Genomic DNA, 16,152 nt, shown 5'->3' with positions numbered 1-16,152 from the left:
GCTTTCTTGTGATGTCTGTGAGAGTTCCTACTGCTGGGCTCGAATATACAAAGTGTAATTCTCTTCATAAAAGGATACTCCATCCAATAACATTTATCACCTGAAAGGGTGTTCCGAAGATAAAAAGTTATCTAAAAAATAAGTGCCCTGTGTTTCAGAGTTTGGAGGAGATACTGGTGGTTGAACCCCCAATAGATTATGAAAAATCACTGATCAATCGATTAAGGATATTATCAGGAGATGTAGTTTAGATGTACTTTGTACTGTACTGACAGCTCCATCGCAGCTCTTGAGGTGGTCCCAGTGGCTTTAGCAGAACCATGAGACCTGATGGCAAGAGGCAGCACTAGCTCTGGCCCTTTAAGAAAAAGACTCCACACATCCCCTGATGCAGGAGTCAATAAATGAAGTCCCATTTATATTATATCATAAAATGTAATCTACAAAGCTATAGAAGTTAAAGGCACCTATTGTTTTAAACATAATTCTTCATCTCCTGATTATCCCTTCAACCGCTTGATCAGTGATTGGTGATAATTTATTGAGGGTTCAACCACCTGTATCTCCTCCAAACTCTGAAACACAGGACACCTTTGTCTGTATTGATGTGGTGGTCTTGGCACATTAATTTAACCATTTTATGAGTAAGTTGTTTAGGGTTCACCTGTCTGACAGATGCACAAAGAAGTTGACTGTTTTGGTACATAGCAATTTTAATTTAAAGTTAGCTTGCTCTGCCACATTGCCGGCTGTACTTGATCCAAAGATCTTTTAACATAATTTTTATGCGTTTTATGCATTTATCTCCAATTTAGCTCATATTCGCTAAACTAATTACTTGCTCAACATCTAAAAATATTCAACAATTCTATCCCCAAAGTCGACATAACATGCCCTGATTTTCATTCAGACAGATGCAGATCCCGAGGTGTGCAAGAAGATGTGCAAGAGGAACCATTTTGAGGCCATTCTGTCCCTGGTGACTTATTATCAAATGGTAAGTAGTATTTTTCCATAATTCCTGGCAGAAAATACAGCAAATTTATTGATGTGTGTAAAAGAAAAGCATCTGGCAGCTACCAAAATAGAGCAATATTTCCTGGAATGCTTGCATCTGTTTTTTTCAGCCTTGTATATGTGTTTATGTTTAGACTGATTATGAGCGTTAAAATGGTAAATCTGTTCTCTGCTTGAAGCTGTTTGTGTTCAAGGATTTTGCTACCTGTGAACTACCTCTAGCACTTTTCATGAGTCACTATTAAAATGCTGTGACACGGGCTGAGCTGTAATAGAAGGGTAATTCTGAATGACATATAAGTCCTTGCATGGCCATATTATGGCTCTGTATAACCAGTAAGTTTAACTGAGCAGTAATAAGGCACCACAGAAGTGTATGAAGCCATAACATATCTCCATATCCCTCCAATATTTTATTTATCAGCTGTAGTGTGTCTTCTAAGGTTGAATATCCCTGTCATACAGTGTCTTGTGGAAGCACCATAAAGCAGTACACATCTTGCCTATAACTAGTACAGAGTGGTAGAGACATTGTGTGCTTAGGTACAGACTCTGCGCCGTGCATAATGTTTTATTCTGATATAATAATGGCTGGCTGTTTTGAGGCGTTTTGACACACTGCCTTTCAACCACTGTGAAAAATCCGGTAACTCGCGGAAAGGGTCCCACCGGTACCAAACACTGGTAAAGGCATCCACAGTGTCCCTATCGTGACAAACCAGTTCCTCCATCCGCCAAATACGATTCAAAGTTTCCACAAACCCCAACCTAAAGTGCGTAGCCTGAGACTTCCAATGATGAGAGACTATGGTCTGAGCGACACCAAGGAAATGTTGCAGTAGGCCCTTTTTAACAACTGGAATAGAGCAGGAATAATGAGAGAGAAGTGCACAGTCAGGAGATGCAGGTATGGAGTCTGAGCAAACTTGATTAAAAAGGTCTAATATAGCCGCCCAGAACAGACGTATCGGGGCAATCAAATATGAAGGTAAGTGGCAGTCGCCCGGCCACAACGCCAGCAGAGTGCAGAGGAAGTTGGAAACATCTCGTGAATCCAATCTGGGCACCTGTACCACCTAGAAAGTATCTTGACATTTTGTTCCTGAGATCTAGAAGACAATGAAGTCTTGTGAGTAAGGAGAAACAACTTAAAGAGGTCCTGCTCCGAAAAATCAATGCCTAAATCTGCCTCCCACCGCCAACTTTAATCTCAGCACTCCGTAGACCAGAGAAACTGTGTGAGCTGGGGGAGTGGAAAGCACACACAACTGTTCAAAAGAGGTAATCTGTCTATCAATTTGGTGAGAGGGTAGTAAGGAGGAATAATAGGGACAAAGTCTGCAATATGAAAGCCAACTACTTGGGATCGATGAGGATGGGGCCGGAAGGGGTATTAAGTCGCTCTCAGAGATGGCCTGGTAAAGGCGCGGTCTAGTGCCGACAGTGAGCCCTAATAAGGAACTAATACCCTAATCATTAGGAAGCAATGGGTTACTAAATAATGGAGTAAGGAGACGCGGATGGGAGGACAGGCCCCGAGCCACATTCATGGAATGCCAGATAGGGAGCAAAATTTGCAGAATGTACGGTAGAGTAAGACCAGAGGGGCAAGAAGCAGGAGGGATGCAAGGCAGAGGCGCAGGGTGAATGGGTGAAAGGCTACACTCGAGAGTCACCCATTGTTTAGAAGGGGGACAGTGGCAGAAATCCAACAATCTGGTGCAGACCGTGGCTAGGTAATAGAGGTGGAAGTCAGGGAGACCAGCTCTACCCTTCTCCTTACGTCTGGCCAGTATGCGGTGAGCAAACCGCAGGCCGCCAAGGTACCAGACAAACTTAGAACAGAGAGATCTTAGTCTGGACAGGAAAAAGAGTGGTCTACGAATGGGCAGGGTCTGTATCAGAGGATCCTAGGGAGAATGTCCATTTTCAGGGCCGCCATTCTACCGAACCAGGATAAAGAGAGAAGATGCCACTGTTTAAGTTCCTGTTCAATAGTAGAGAGGAGGGGAGGGAAATTCACCTGTAAAAAATCATTAAGATCTGCCACTAAATTCGTCCCTAAATAGAGAAGGGAGCAAGTTTGGAGTTTAAAGGGGAATTGAGAAGTGAGCCAGTAAAGGCGCTCGGGGGTTGAGAGAGATTTAGCAACTCAGACTTATGCGCATTCACTTTAAAATTGGAAAGGGCCCCAAATTCGGAAAACTCGGCTAAGATTGCGGGCAAGGAGGTACGGGGAGAGGGAACATAAAGTAGGAGATCGTCAGCCTATAAGGATAACTTATATGCGACACCCTGCAAAACTACACTTGGAGTGGAGACATTCTGTCGCAGAGCTACTGCCAGATACACCATAACAATAACATAGAGGAGTGGGGACAGAGGGCACTCCTGTCTAGTTCCGTTACGGATAGAGAAAGGCCAGGACAACATGCCATTAACCCTGACCTGAGCTGAAGCCCCGGAATACAGAGCCAAAATATATTTTAAAAAGGTCGGGCCCATACCAAGAGCCTCCAGAGCCAAATGCATGAAGTCCCATCCCACTTTTTCAAATGCCTTTTCGGAGTCTATAGTGAGCATATAGGTCGCAATACCTTGGGATCTGGCGGCAGCAATAAGAGAAAACGTCTTCAAGGTGTTGTCCCGTGCCTGCCTACCAGACACAATTCCAACCTGGTCAGCATGTATCGGGGAGGGAAGCAGGGGACCTAAACGAAGAGCCAATAATTTGGAGTAGATCTTGATGTCAAGATTAAATTAAGAAATAGTGCGATAATTACCACAGAAACCGGCATCTTTGTCAGGTTTGGTAATTACAGCAATATGTGCCATAAAAGCCTGAGGGGGGAAGGATACACCACCAGCAATATCATTACAGGAAGCCAATAGCAGTGTTGACAAAAGATCTTAAAAGCACTTATAGAAACGGGCAGTAAACTCGTCCGGGCCGGGCTCTTGCCATTCTTAAGGCCTGCCACCACTACCTCCAATAAATCAGGCCACAAGGGCGCTTCAAGTGCTGTCCATCTCTCCGGGGGCAAAGAAGGCAAGCTATTTTTATGAAGATAGTCTCCAATCTCAGAGCTCAGTCGGGTAGGAGAGAGATCAGAGTAGTGTCTGCGAATTTGATATAGAGATTTGTAATAAGAACTGAACTCGGCAAGAATCTGTTGTGTGGTGTAAACACGTCCATGAAAGGCCATATTAAGGGATAGAATATAGGACAATCTAAGCCTAGGGTGGAGTGCACGAGAGAGCGCAACACCGCTTTTATCAGCATATTCATAATAACCCCTATGGGCCCTCTCTAGGAGACACAAGGACTTCTGATCCAGACAACTGAGCAATTTCTGCCGAGTGGTAGAGATTTGGGCCTGGGTTAGGACAGAGAAAAAGCGCTTATTAAGCGACTCGAGCAGCCAAGTCGGAAAAAAGACGACTCAAGGTCCCAGAGTTAGCTTTTTTAAGTCACGCTCCATGTACCAAAAATATCCCACGAACATTTAAGAGCATCCCACTTGGTGGGTGCAGGGGTACTATCAAGACTATGATTTGCTAGAAATTCTGTAATAGTCCGCTGAACTTTAGCCTTACAAAGAGTATCACAAAGAAGATTATCATTGAGTCTCCAGGAAAAGGGCAGAGGAGAGGGAGGAGCAAAATGAAACTTGGCAAGGACCAGGGCGTAGTCCGACCACACAACAGAATCTATAGAGGATCTCTGAGAAAGAGAAAGTAGGGGGTGGCTAACAAAGATCATATCTAATCTACTATAAGAATTGTGGGCAGGAGAAAAGTAAGTATAATCTTTCACATCAGGGTGGAGGACTCTCCAAAGATCGACCAGCCTACGGGAGTGCAGTTCTATGCGCAATCTACAGAGTGCTGATAAAGAGAGAGGACTTACCAGACTACGAGTCAAGCAGAGGGTCCCAGCTAGACGGAGCAGGTCCAGAGCGAACGCCATCTGACCCTGGTTGGGAAAATAGACAGAAGCCACAGTAAATTAAACGAGAAGCATGAGAAAATTACAAAAACAAATGACCCGTTGGTCAGACTGTACTTTCAATATAGAGGGAGTAAACATCCTATAGAACGCGATAGACACCCCTTTAGATTTAGAGGCCGCATTAGTGGAGTGGTACCACACAGGGTAGTGTGGGTCTTTAAAAGCAGGACAGGTAGAAGTTTGGAAATGAGTTTCCTGTAAAAGGGCTACAGATGCACGCTTTATGTGAAGGTGGCATAGGACTTGATGTCACTTTTCAGGCTGATTAAAGCCTTTCACATTTAAAGAGCATACCGCTAGAGAAGCGGGAAGGAAACCCGGGGAGGGGAAGGAAACATCTCAACTTTTGACGTGTCTCAGCAACATGTGAAAAGTATTTCTGAATGATAGCAACGCTTAAAAAAAAAATTTAAACTGTGTATGTTGATTGTTTGTTTCTTAGGAGCATCGAGTGCCGCTGCGTTTGTTACTTCTCAAGTGTTTTGGAGCCATGTGCAATCTGGATGCCTCCATTATTTCTTCTCTTGTCAACTCTGTCCTTCCTATGGAGCTGGCCAGAGACATGCAGACACACACCCAAGGTAATGTTTCTTAGAGTAAGTTTTATTGAAGTACTATGGATTAAGATGCTACCCCCATCTACTACTGGAGCATTCTTTCAGCAAACTATTTCTTGAGCTATATGTATATACAGATACTGCATATACAGAAATTCAATAGCTTCTATTACCAAATCCCTTTTGTTACTAGAGGATAATAGTTGATAACAGCTGCAGGGAAATCACATTCCCTGCATCTCCTCTTTATATCAGCAGGATACAAGTGCTATTTTCCTCATCTCTATTAAAGTACACACATGATACTAGGCCACTTTTGCGTCCGTATTATGTCTTTTTTGTTAGTTTTTTGTTATGGGGGAGCATAATATTGATGTAATGTTAATTTATGAAGCTTTGCATGTTGTAAATATGCAGCATACTCTTCTTTTGTGCGTTTTCCTGGTGGAAAACATCCACAGAAGTCTATGGAGAAAGATTAAAATGGGGATACATCAGCATTTGATCCTTATTGCATCAAGATGTCATTGGTGTTTCGTATATATTGCATTTGTTTTTCAGGGTGTAGTTTTTCCTGCCTAGAAGACAGCCCATCAGTATTTACTGTACAGAAGCTGCCATTGACAGATTGCATTAGAGCAGATCTTATTGTATGGTCCCCATTGTGCTATACTGTGTCAATACTTTACTGGAAAGTAATTTCTTGGCAGCAATAATTCTTGCATTGAACATTTTATTGCTGCCTATTGATCACACAATTTTGCTTTCACTGGGTTTTAATCTCTCTATCACTCAGTAAGGTTCAGTTAGCCTCAAGAAATCCACTTACATAAAATGTATGAAGAAGAAATACTCTGTTGAGGTAATTATTTGGGAGGAGAACATAAATTAGTATCAGCCTTGATTCTCTCATTTGTATCAAGACGTTGCATCTTGTTTTGGTACCTGTCATGATATTGTTACATTTTATAGTCCTTCCAGTTCACTGCCCACATCATGATAAACCACCCCCTGTCTTTATTTTTATTATTTTTTCGTTTTCTACCTTGATTTTGCTCTGTATTTTCTGCTCAGTCTGTCAGATTCACAGACTGGGAAGGGGTGTTCCCCAGCAGGCGTGACATCATCTGAAGCCATACAGGGGAGAACTTCCTCCCTCACTCCTCCCCAAAGCAGTTCAGTGTGAGCTATGATTGGCTAAGACCACACGCACCCCCTGTCCCCCATCCTCTCCCCCGCCTCAGCACTCCAGACTGCATTTCCTGATTTTGGACTTCTGCCTGGCCAGCAGGAGTCCAAAGTCTGTGCAACAGATGAGGGGAAATGCGCTCTGGACAAGTAGGGAGACACCTAGTGGCAGCTTTTTTTAAACACAAACCGTAGAAAACTTTTTATTTTTTTAAATCCGAATAACAAGAGGAAAGGAAAAATGCACTCTCCCTCGGAAGTTCACTTGCAATTTCTTTATTGATCCCATGTCTTGTGTGTACAGAGACAGCATGAGGTCCCAACATCCCCGGAGTGCAGTGTGCAGAGCAGCAATAGTAGGGGCATCTCACCTGGATGACGACGGCTGTTTCACGCCTATCTGCGCTTCCTCAGGCCCCTGAGGAAACACCGTTAGGCATAAAACTGCAGCCGTCATCCAGATGAGACGTCCCTGCTATCAATGCTCTGCACGCTGCACTCCGGGAATGTTGTCTTTGTTCACACAAGACATGGGATCAATAAAGAAATTGCAAGTGAACTACCGAGGGTGAGTGCATTTTTCCTTTCCTCTTGTTATTTGGATTTAGGTGGACTTGTTATAGTAACGCACCGCCCAGACCCTCGCTGACAGACTCCCCGTTATATAGTACACCATTCGCTGAGTATACATGAGGAGAGGTGGGCAGTGCCAAATGTGACACTTGGTTGTGAATTCATTATTTTTATTAAAGTAGAAAGATTTTTTAGTTACCATAAGGAGTGCTATAGCAAAAATAAGATTTAATGACAGTGCCCATTTAACATCTCGTTGTAGAGGATCTGTCTGATCTCCTGATGTGTGTTGTTTAGGATTTTCCTACCAACTCAGTGCTGTTTCTCATTTTGTTATTGCTCTTAGCAATGTATAAATAAATTGACAGCTGGAATGTATCATTCCCCAGCTGCTGGTTGTCACGACATGCTGGGAGTTGTAGTTTTTCAGCAGTGCGAGGCACTGCAGATTGGGGAACAGTGATGTACTGCTTGTTGTAAAACAGATGGATTTCTTTCTGTGTAACAGCAGGGAGAGTTGCCTCGTCATTGGTCTGGGTTTGGTACTAGAGAAGGGAACATGAGGGCAGACAGTGAGTCAATGGCTCTTGTCAGGATTTGTTAGAGCAAATCACTGTCATAGCTCTGTTATAAACAGATGCCAGGACACTAGTGTGATTGATAGAAGACATGTAAATTACAGGTTGGAACAGTCTTACCTTTCTGCTGCTTACTGATATAGATCGCACTCCAAATTAGTTGCTTTAGTCAAATACTTGCATTTCAATTACAATTTGCTTGTGATAAGATTTGCAAGAACCAAGCTACCCTGTGCCCCACAACCCATTAAATCTTCTGTTTTTAAGCTGGCAAAGCAGACTTAAAAGGGTTTTTGTCTAATAGGTTTCTCTGCGAGTAGTTTTCCGCTTTGATAGAATGAGCTGTTTATTCGAGCCTTGCTCTATTTCTGTGCAGAAATTCTCAGGGCTAATCTGGTCAGGTTGATTATGTTCTCTCTGCTGTATTCAGCAAAGTGGCCGATAAATCACACAGCACTTAATGGGCTTTTTAGTCATTGGTTAAAAGTAAAGATTTTGTTACAGTGAGGACTTTATAAAAAAAAAAAAAAAAAAAAGACCTAAAATTTCAGACTTGCTGGTAGTAAACAAGAAGGTTTTATGTGCATCTGGAGAAATGAATGATAACAGATATGGCCTTGGGTCATTGTACAGCTGCAGAGGTCTGGAACAACTGGATCTTGATGCTGTAATGGCGACCACATTGGTTTTTACCCAGTCCTTCCAGAAATTCTTATTAACAGTTTAACAGAAAAGGAGGACTCAAGGACCCCTGTTTGTTGGTGTTTCTTTTCCCTCACTTGGCATGCTAAGCTATGAGGCCACTTCTACATGCAATATTTGTTAGCCAAAACCGGGAAAGCTTTAAAGAAAATATATTACCAAAATACTGCTGTGTGAAAAAGCCTTTAGGGAGACAACAGCTAATTTAGCTAAAACAGAAAGGTGTCTTCTTAAAGACCTCTCCTTGCCATAGGAGCCAGCTATGAAAATGATCATTGTGGCTCTATGTGTTATTGTTCACCTTCCCACAGTCCACTCGCGTTCTTCTGCACACTGCTAGCTGTGCTCGCTTTTCTGCTTCTTTAGCCTTTCCAGCTTTGTCACGTTACAATAGCGGCTGGCATAATTTGCACCAAAAAACTGGCTTACCTGACTTGAGCCACATGTGTTGTGTGGCTTAGTGGACCAGATGCATTGCATAAAATGCAACACTGTGCTCCAAAAAGGCTCGAATTCTGGCACAAGATTGTAAGGATTGACGAAACCAAGGTTCAAAGTATCAGGATTAGAACACAATAAAAAACTGCAGGCAGTAATGAGGTTGTTGCAGGCAATCACAGAACATACAGCAGGTCCCGCAAAATCCTGTGCAGTCCCGCAAACTTCTGATATGGCACGAGTGGCCTGATGGGACGGCACGAGTGGCCTGATGGGACGGCACGAGTGGCCTGATGGGACGGCACATGGGGGTAATTAAATTAAATAAGGGTATGATTGCAGGATTGAACACACATGTTGCAGGAGTGGGTGGGAGTGAAACACACACCTTATGGGAGCAGGGGGTAATGGTCAAAAATCCAGCGGGAGCCGGATTAAGAAAACAGTCCTGCAGAGGACTTAGTGCAAAGCCTAACCAAAAGAGCAATGAATGTGTAGTTAGTACAGTCATAGTTAATTGGATTTTATAAAACTATTCACATGTTGTGGACAAAATACGTTCAGATTTTCTGACATACTTTAGACTTGCTGATCTACAGCATGCCATATTTACTGATTAGTTGCACAATTTTTTAGCAAGATACCGGTGTGCACATTTTGTCACTGTGGACCTTCTGCAGTATAATCTGTAGGCTAATGGCAGATCAGGGTGGCTACCTGTAATGCCACCATGGGTTAAATGGTGTCTGGAGTACCCATAACATAATGTAATTACTATCTAAACCAAGTAGCCCTTTTAATGGCACAGCCAATAGAACATGACCTTATGACATTTCCACATAAGCAGTCCTGTACACGGAGGCTCCTTATAGAAACAATGGCAGCTTTTTTTTATATATGGGATTTCTATATATACATAAAAAGGAAGGCCTGATTATCTAATCACGCTGTGCCGTGTTTTGATGGATTTGCTGGACAATGGCTCTGCCCCCTGGGTGGCCTTTTCTCTCCGGTTTTATTTCACGTTCAGTCTTTGTCATTTTTATGCACTCTGTGATCTTGCTCCGTCTGGTTTTATGTATTTATTATTCACTAAATGAATGTCACTTTGTGTTAAAAGCCTGCTAGTGAGACACGAAAGGCAAAGAGACAGAAGCGCTCAATGTGCTCCATGCTGATGTGCAGGGTATTTCAGTGCTGTGAATTCATGGGCTCGAGCAAAGGAGCAGAACCATTTAAAAATCACGGCAAGACATTAAAGAACATGTACCATATATAAATAAAGGATTGCAAATCTGCAGTTCCTGGAATGTGGAAACCGCTCCTAGTAACAGGCTTCAACAATGGAATGGAATGGTATAAAGCAGGAAAACAAATCTATTAATTCATCCTATAGTAACACAACATACAGGTCCTATTTTATTATGGCCTCTCTCAATTCACTGATCATAATCTATAATCCTGCATTCTTATTGCGGGAAATAGCTGTACTCTACAAATGTGGTGCAGGTGCTGGTTGCACATATTTGTCCATGGAATCGTACACATCACTTTAATAACTACTAAGCAAAATAATGAAATACAAGATTGAATAGATAGGAAAACACATGAGAAGTACCTATTGTGCAAAGATAGAAAACCTCTTTGCATAGTAATATAACCCCTAAAAATTGGGGTCTCCAAATGAGTTGTATAGCCCCCATGTCATGTAAATGCTGCAGCCAGTTGATGGCCACTGCGTTGACTTATCACCTATAGGTCAGTGTTTTCCAACTAGGGTGCTTCCAGCTGATTAACCTCTTAAGGACCAAGGACATTCTGGAGCATCCCCGCACCCTGGGCTTTAAGGACCAAGGACGCTCCAGAACGTCCTGGTGTTTCTCCGGTCTCTGCCGCGCGCCGGACAGAGATCGGAACGCAATCCTGCTGAAATCCTTCAGCAGGCATGCCGTGCAAATGCCGAGGGGGGACACCCCCCCCCGTGTCGGTGATCGCAGAAAATCGCATGTCAATTCAGACATGCGATTTTCTCCTATTCCGGGCTGATCGGGTCTCTGGTGACCCAATCACCCGGAAAATTGAGATGATCTGACCTGTCAGTGGCAGCCCAGATCATCCTGAAGGGTAGGAGTGAAGTCGCAATGCTGCGATTTCCTCCTATCCCCTGCCATTGGTCAGAATTGATTCTGACCAATGGCAGAGCAGGACAGTGGGTTGCCATGGCAACCCCCCGTTCTGCTCACCCCTGGATGTCGAGGGGATCGTGGGAAGAAGATGGAGGTCGGTACCTGCAGGAGAAGATGCCTGGAGACCCCGATCGTTGCTGGAGACTGCTGGATCCTGGGTCAGGTAGGGAAACTACTGTGGGGGAGGGGGGAATTGAAAGGGAAAGTAAAGTGATCTTTACTGTGGCAACCACTTGGAAGGCCAAACTGCAACTCCCAGCATGCCCAGACAGCCAAAGGCTGTCTGGGCATGCTGGGAGTTGTAGTTTTGCAACATCTGGAGGGTCACAGTTTGGAGACCACTTTACAGTGGTGCCCAAACGGTAGCCCTCCAGATGTTGCCAAACTACAACTCTCAGCATGCCTAGACTGCCCAGGCATGCTGGGAGTTGTAGTTCTGTAACATCTGTCCCTTCAGATTTAGCAATTTTCTCTAAATTTTTGAAAATTGCTGCTTTACTTTGAAGCCCTCTAATTTTTTCTAAAAGCAAAAATATGTCCATTTTATGATGCCAACATAAAGTGGACATATTGTATTTGTGAATAAAAACAATATTTATTGTGAATATCCATTTTCCTTACAAGTAGAGAGCTTCTAAGTTAGAAAAATGCTAAATTTTCATGAAATTTGGGGATTTTTCACCAAAAAAGGATGCAAGTAACGCCGAAAATTTACCACCAAAGTAGAATATGTCACGAAAAAACAATCTCAGAATCAGAATGATAACTTAAAGCATTCCAGAGTTATTAATGTTTAAAGTGACAGTGGTCAGATGTGCAAAAAACGCTCTGGTCCTTAAGGGGTTAAAAACTACAACTCCCAGCATGCCCGGACAGCCGCTGGCTGTCCGGGTATGCTGGGAGTTGTAGTTTTGCAACAGCTGAAGGCACCCGGGTTGGAAAACATTGACCTATAGGGACATCACCACTTCAGCAAGCTTACTGATATGGTCATGTGGTGTGACACAGATTTAGAGGAGGCATCATTACACAATAGGAAGCATTGGGGAACCCTAACAGCACAGGAAGGGGAGTGACACGTAATTGGCTGCATTAGACCTGTCCAATTAATGGGCATCAGGAGTTGCTGAGCAGATTGATATACAGTTCGGTAAGAAAAGATCCAGTAGCTTATTTTCATTTTAATTCCTTCTCATTCTGGGTTTAATTACAGTTGGCAGTCCTTAGTGTGGGGCGGTATGACCAAAAATGTATATCACAGTATTTTTCTAAATTATGGTGGTTCCACTGTATTTCGGGGGGCCGCCGGGGTTCGGGTCCTCAGTATAGTGTCAGGTGGTCGGGGGTCCTCACCATTGTCACGTGCCTGCCGGGAGTTGTAGTCCCCTCCCAGTTCCTCAAAGTCAGTTCATTGCTTCTTGAACTACACTTCCCAGAGACACTGTGGGGCTGGACGTTTCTCTACGCCATCACGCATTGAAGTTGGTTGCTATGGAAACGGAATTGCGGTATGGGAAAAATTCATATTGTTAAAAAAAAACACACTGGTATTTGAAATGAACCGGTATACCGCCCAGCACTAGCGGTCCTACTCATGAACAAGGAAGACTTGTCATTCACTGATGGTGCTGCACACTGGACTCCTGAGCCCACAATGAGCAGGAAATAAATGAATTCCTAGTTCTTCCTTTCCTATGTAGTATATATCAGTCTGCTCAGCTTTGACTGTTCTATCTATAACAAGATGTCCACAGATAGCACTGCATGTTCAGCCTGATTCCTAAGGCAGCAGTAAGTTGGCATATTGGAATAAGGGGCTGGGGGGGACATTTTTTGTATTTTTAATTTTTTTAATTTTTATTTTTTTATATAGGGTTAGGTTGTTTGGTGTTTGATATGAAGTCCTAGGAGTACTGATCATGGCAACTATTATGCCATTACAACATATTTTTTAAAAGCCCTGTTCAGTACTTGGTCTATACACAATTGGCATCCGAGCTTACTGTACATCTTTATATATAGCTTACTGTACATCTTTATATAGCTTACTGTACATCTTTATATATGGCTGTTGGCAGTCACAAAGTACACATGATCCATTCCTCTGGCCAGAAACTAAAAGTTCCTAGAGTTCCTGAAATCTCTCCTATCCATTCTGAACGTAGACGTTTGATACAGATTCCGCCTGTCTCCTTGGAATAGGTTATACACTTTGAGCATCTTGTTAGAGGAGCTTCTGGACTTTGCCTCCCTCAACCCCTTTGCTGGCAGTGTGAGGTAAATAACTGCTGAACGGTATCACTGTATGAAGATCCAGGAGGAGCAGTAGTGAAGCTGATCACAGTCTGTGTGGATGGATCATAGGCTTTAACATGAGTGTTCTCTGCCCAAAGACTTAACACTTACAACCATGTGCACACCACAGATGGTCCATGTGGAAAAATCTGATCAGAATTTGCAAGAGTGTTGGTGAGGCTGACCCTTTGATATGTCAAAGAGACCTGCATACAAGTAACCCCTATTCGTTGTGTGTGGGCACATGCTGTGGAAACCACTTCAGTAAATGGAAATGGATAAGTGCAAGATAATGCACCTGGGGAATAAAAACCCTCGGGCAGAAAATAGAATATTTGACACAGTCCTGACATCAGTATCTAAGGAAAGGGATTTAGGAGTAATAATTTCAGAAGACTTGAAGGTAGGAAGACAATGTAATAGAGCATCAGGAAACGCTAGCAGAATGCTTGGATGTATAGGGAGAGGTATAAGCAGTAGAAAGAGAGAAGTGCTCATGCGGCTGTACAGAACACTGGTGAGACCTCACTAGGAGTATTGCGCAGTACTGGAGGCCATATCTCCAGAAGGATATAGATACTCTCAGGGGTGTGGAAATTTTATAAAAAAACTACTTGTCCACGGGACTAAAATGGAGCAAAATCTACTTGTCCCTCATAACGATCCACTTGTCCCGGCCAATTTTCGCTTTTACGCTCTGATTTTTTCCTCCTCGCCCTATAATAGCCATAACTACCTACTATAATGATACCTTTTAATTTTTCAATAACATATTCTCTGAACCAAAAAAAAAAAAAAATTATATATATATATATATATATATATATATATATATATATATATATATATATATTAAGAGAAGTGATATTGAAATAGTAGAAGATAATTTTGCAGATTTGGTGGTTTTCTTTTCTGCGCCATTTACCTTGTGGTTGAGGTAACATGTTAGTTTTATACTTTAGGCCGCCTAATTACAGCAATACCAGATTTGTATCGTTTACGTCATGTTTTACTAATTCTGGACTTTTTCTAATTTTTTTAATTGCCATTTTTTAATCCCTGTAGCTTTATTTATTTTTTCCACATACCAGGCTGTATGAGGGATAATATTTTGCGCTATAATCTGTTTTTTGTATCGGTACCATTTTGGTATTGATCTGACTTTTTAATCGCTTTTTAACTTTTTTTTTTCTGGGATATTATAAAAATTGCAAATCTGTGGTTTGGTATTTTTTTACATTTACTGTACGGGATACATAATGTTATATTTTAATAGGTTGTACAATTACGCACGAAGCAATACCAAATATGTTTATTTTTATTATGTTTTTATATAGGAAAAGGGGGTGATTTGAACTTTTAACATGGAAGGGGTTAATGCAGCGGTCTTCAAACTGTGGCCCTCCAGATGTTGCCCTGGCATGCTGGGAATTGTAGATTTGTAACATCTGGAGGGCCACAGTTTGAAGACCACTGGGTTAATGTGTGTCTTTTCAAACTTTTATTAAAACTTTTTTATTTTTATTTTTTTTAACACTTTATTAGACTTATATGAGGAATCATTAGATTCCTCAGACAGATGAATAGATTCTATTGAACTCTATTAATCTGTATGCTCTGTGATCCATTGATAGAGCCTGGTCCAGCCAGGACAATGATCAATGACAGAGCCGGGACAGGAGGAAGCAGAGGTAAGCCCTCCGGCTACCTCAATAGTGGATCTCCCCCCGCGATCGCGCTGAGGGGGGGGGGCGATCCACCCCACTAGCCCACCAGGGAGCATTCACATGTCCCTTTAGACGCCGCTGTCAGCTTTGACAGCGGCGATCTAAAGGGTTAATAGCCGGCCGCGGCGATCGCCGCATGCTGGCTATTAGCGGCGGCCCCCGGCTACTGAGAACAGCCGGGGGCTGCAGAGTATGGAGCTGGCACGAGTCCGGAGCCCGCTCCATACTCCCCTGTGAGCGCCGCATGCATCTCCCCGTGCCTCCTCCCCTCAGCTCTTCGGAGCTACAGCTGGGGGGAATGAAGGCAGAGGACGTAGGTCTGCACGGGGAGCAAGAAGCCACGCCCCCTCATCTCCCCCCGCACGTCTGCAGAGCAGGGGAGAGAAGACAAATACACAGCTTCTCATCTCCCCTGCTCTGCTTCGGAGGACACAGGTTTTTATAGCCAGGGGCTGCAGAGTATGGAGCGGGCAGGAATCGGCAGCCCGCTCCATACAGACTGCAGAGGTCCGGGCGACTTGTCAGGTCCGGCCCTGCTTGCCCGAAGCCGGGCTAAGGGCCGGACAAATTCACCTGCCCAGCGCCCAAAACTGCTTGTCCCGGGCGTCGGGCGATAGGAATTCCACATCTCTGTACTCTAGAGAGAGTTCAGAGAAGAGCTACTAAACTAGAACATGGACTACAGGATTAAACTTACCAGGAAAGGTTAAAGGACCTTAACGTGTATAGCTTGGAAGAAAGAAGAGACAGAGGGGATATGATAGAGACTTTTAAATACATAAAGGGAATCAACACTGTAAAGGAGGAGAGCATATTTAAAAGAAGATAAACTACCACAAGAGGACATAGGTTTATATTAGAGGGGCAAAGGTTTAAAAG

At 43.1% G+C, this 16,152-nt stretch overlaps 1 protein-coding gene across 2 annotated transcripts in view; it reads left to right on the top strand.

The window, feature by feature from the left end:
* NCKIPSD (NCK interacting protein with SH3 domain) overlaps positions 1-16,152 on the top strand; it is a 112,856-nt gene that overhangs the window by 82,636 nt on the left and 14,068 nt on the right. For both annotated transcript variants that reach the window (XM_056524800.1, XM_056524799.1), the window contains exons 7-8: positions 911-997; positions 5,472-5,610. In XM_056524800.1, the coding sequence (XP_056380775.1) occupies positions 911-997; positions 5,472-5,610 (226 nt within the window). The remainder of the gene's footprint in view (positions 1-910; positions 998-5,471; positions 5,611-16,152) is intronic.

This window comes from Hyla sarda, chromosome 6 (genome assembly GCF_029499605.1).
Source record: "Hyla sarda isolate aHylSar1 chromosome 6, aHylSar1.hap1, whole genome shotgun sequence".
Taxonomy (NCBI): Eukaryota; Metazoa; Chordata; class Amphibia; order Anura; family Hylidae; genus Hyla; species Hyla sarda.
This window is presented reverse-complemented; position numbering and strand designations above follow the sequence as displayed.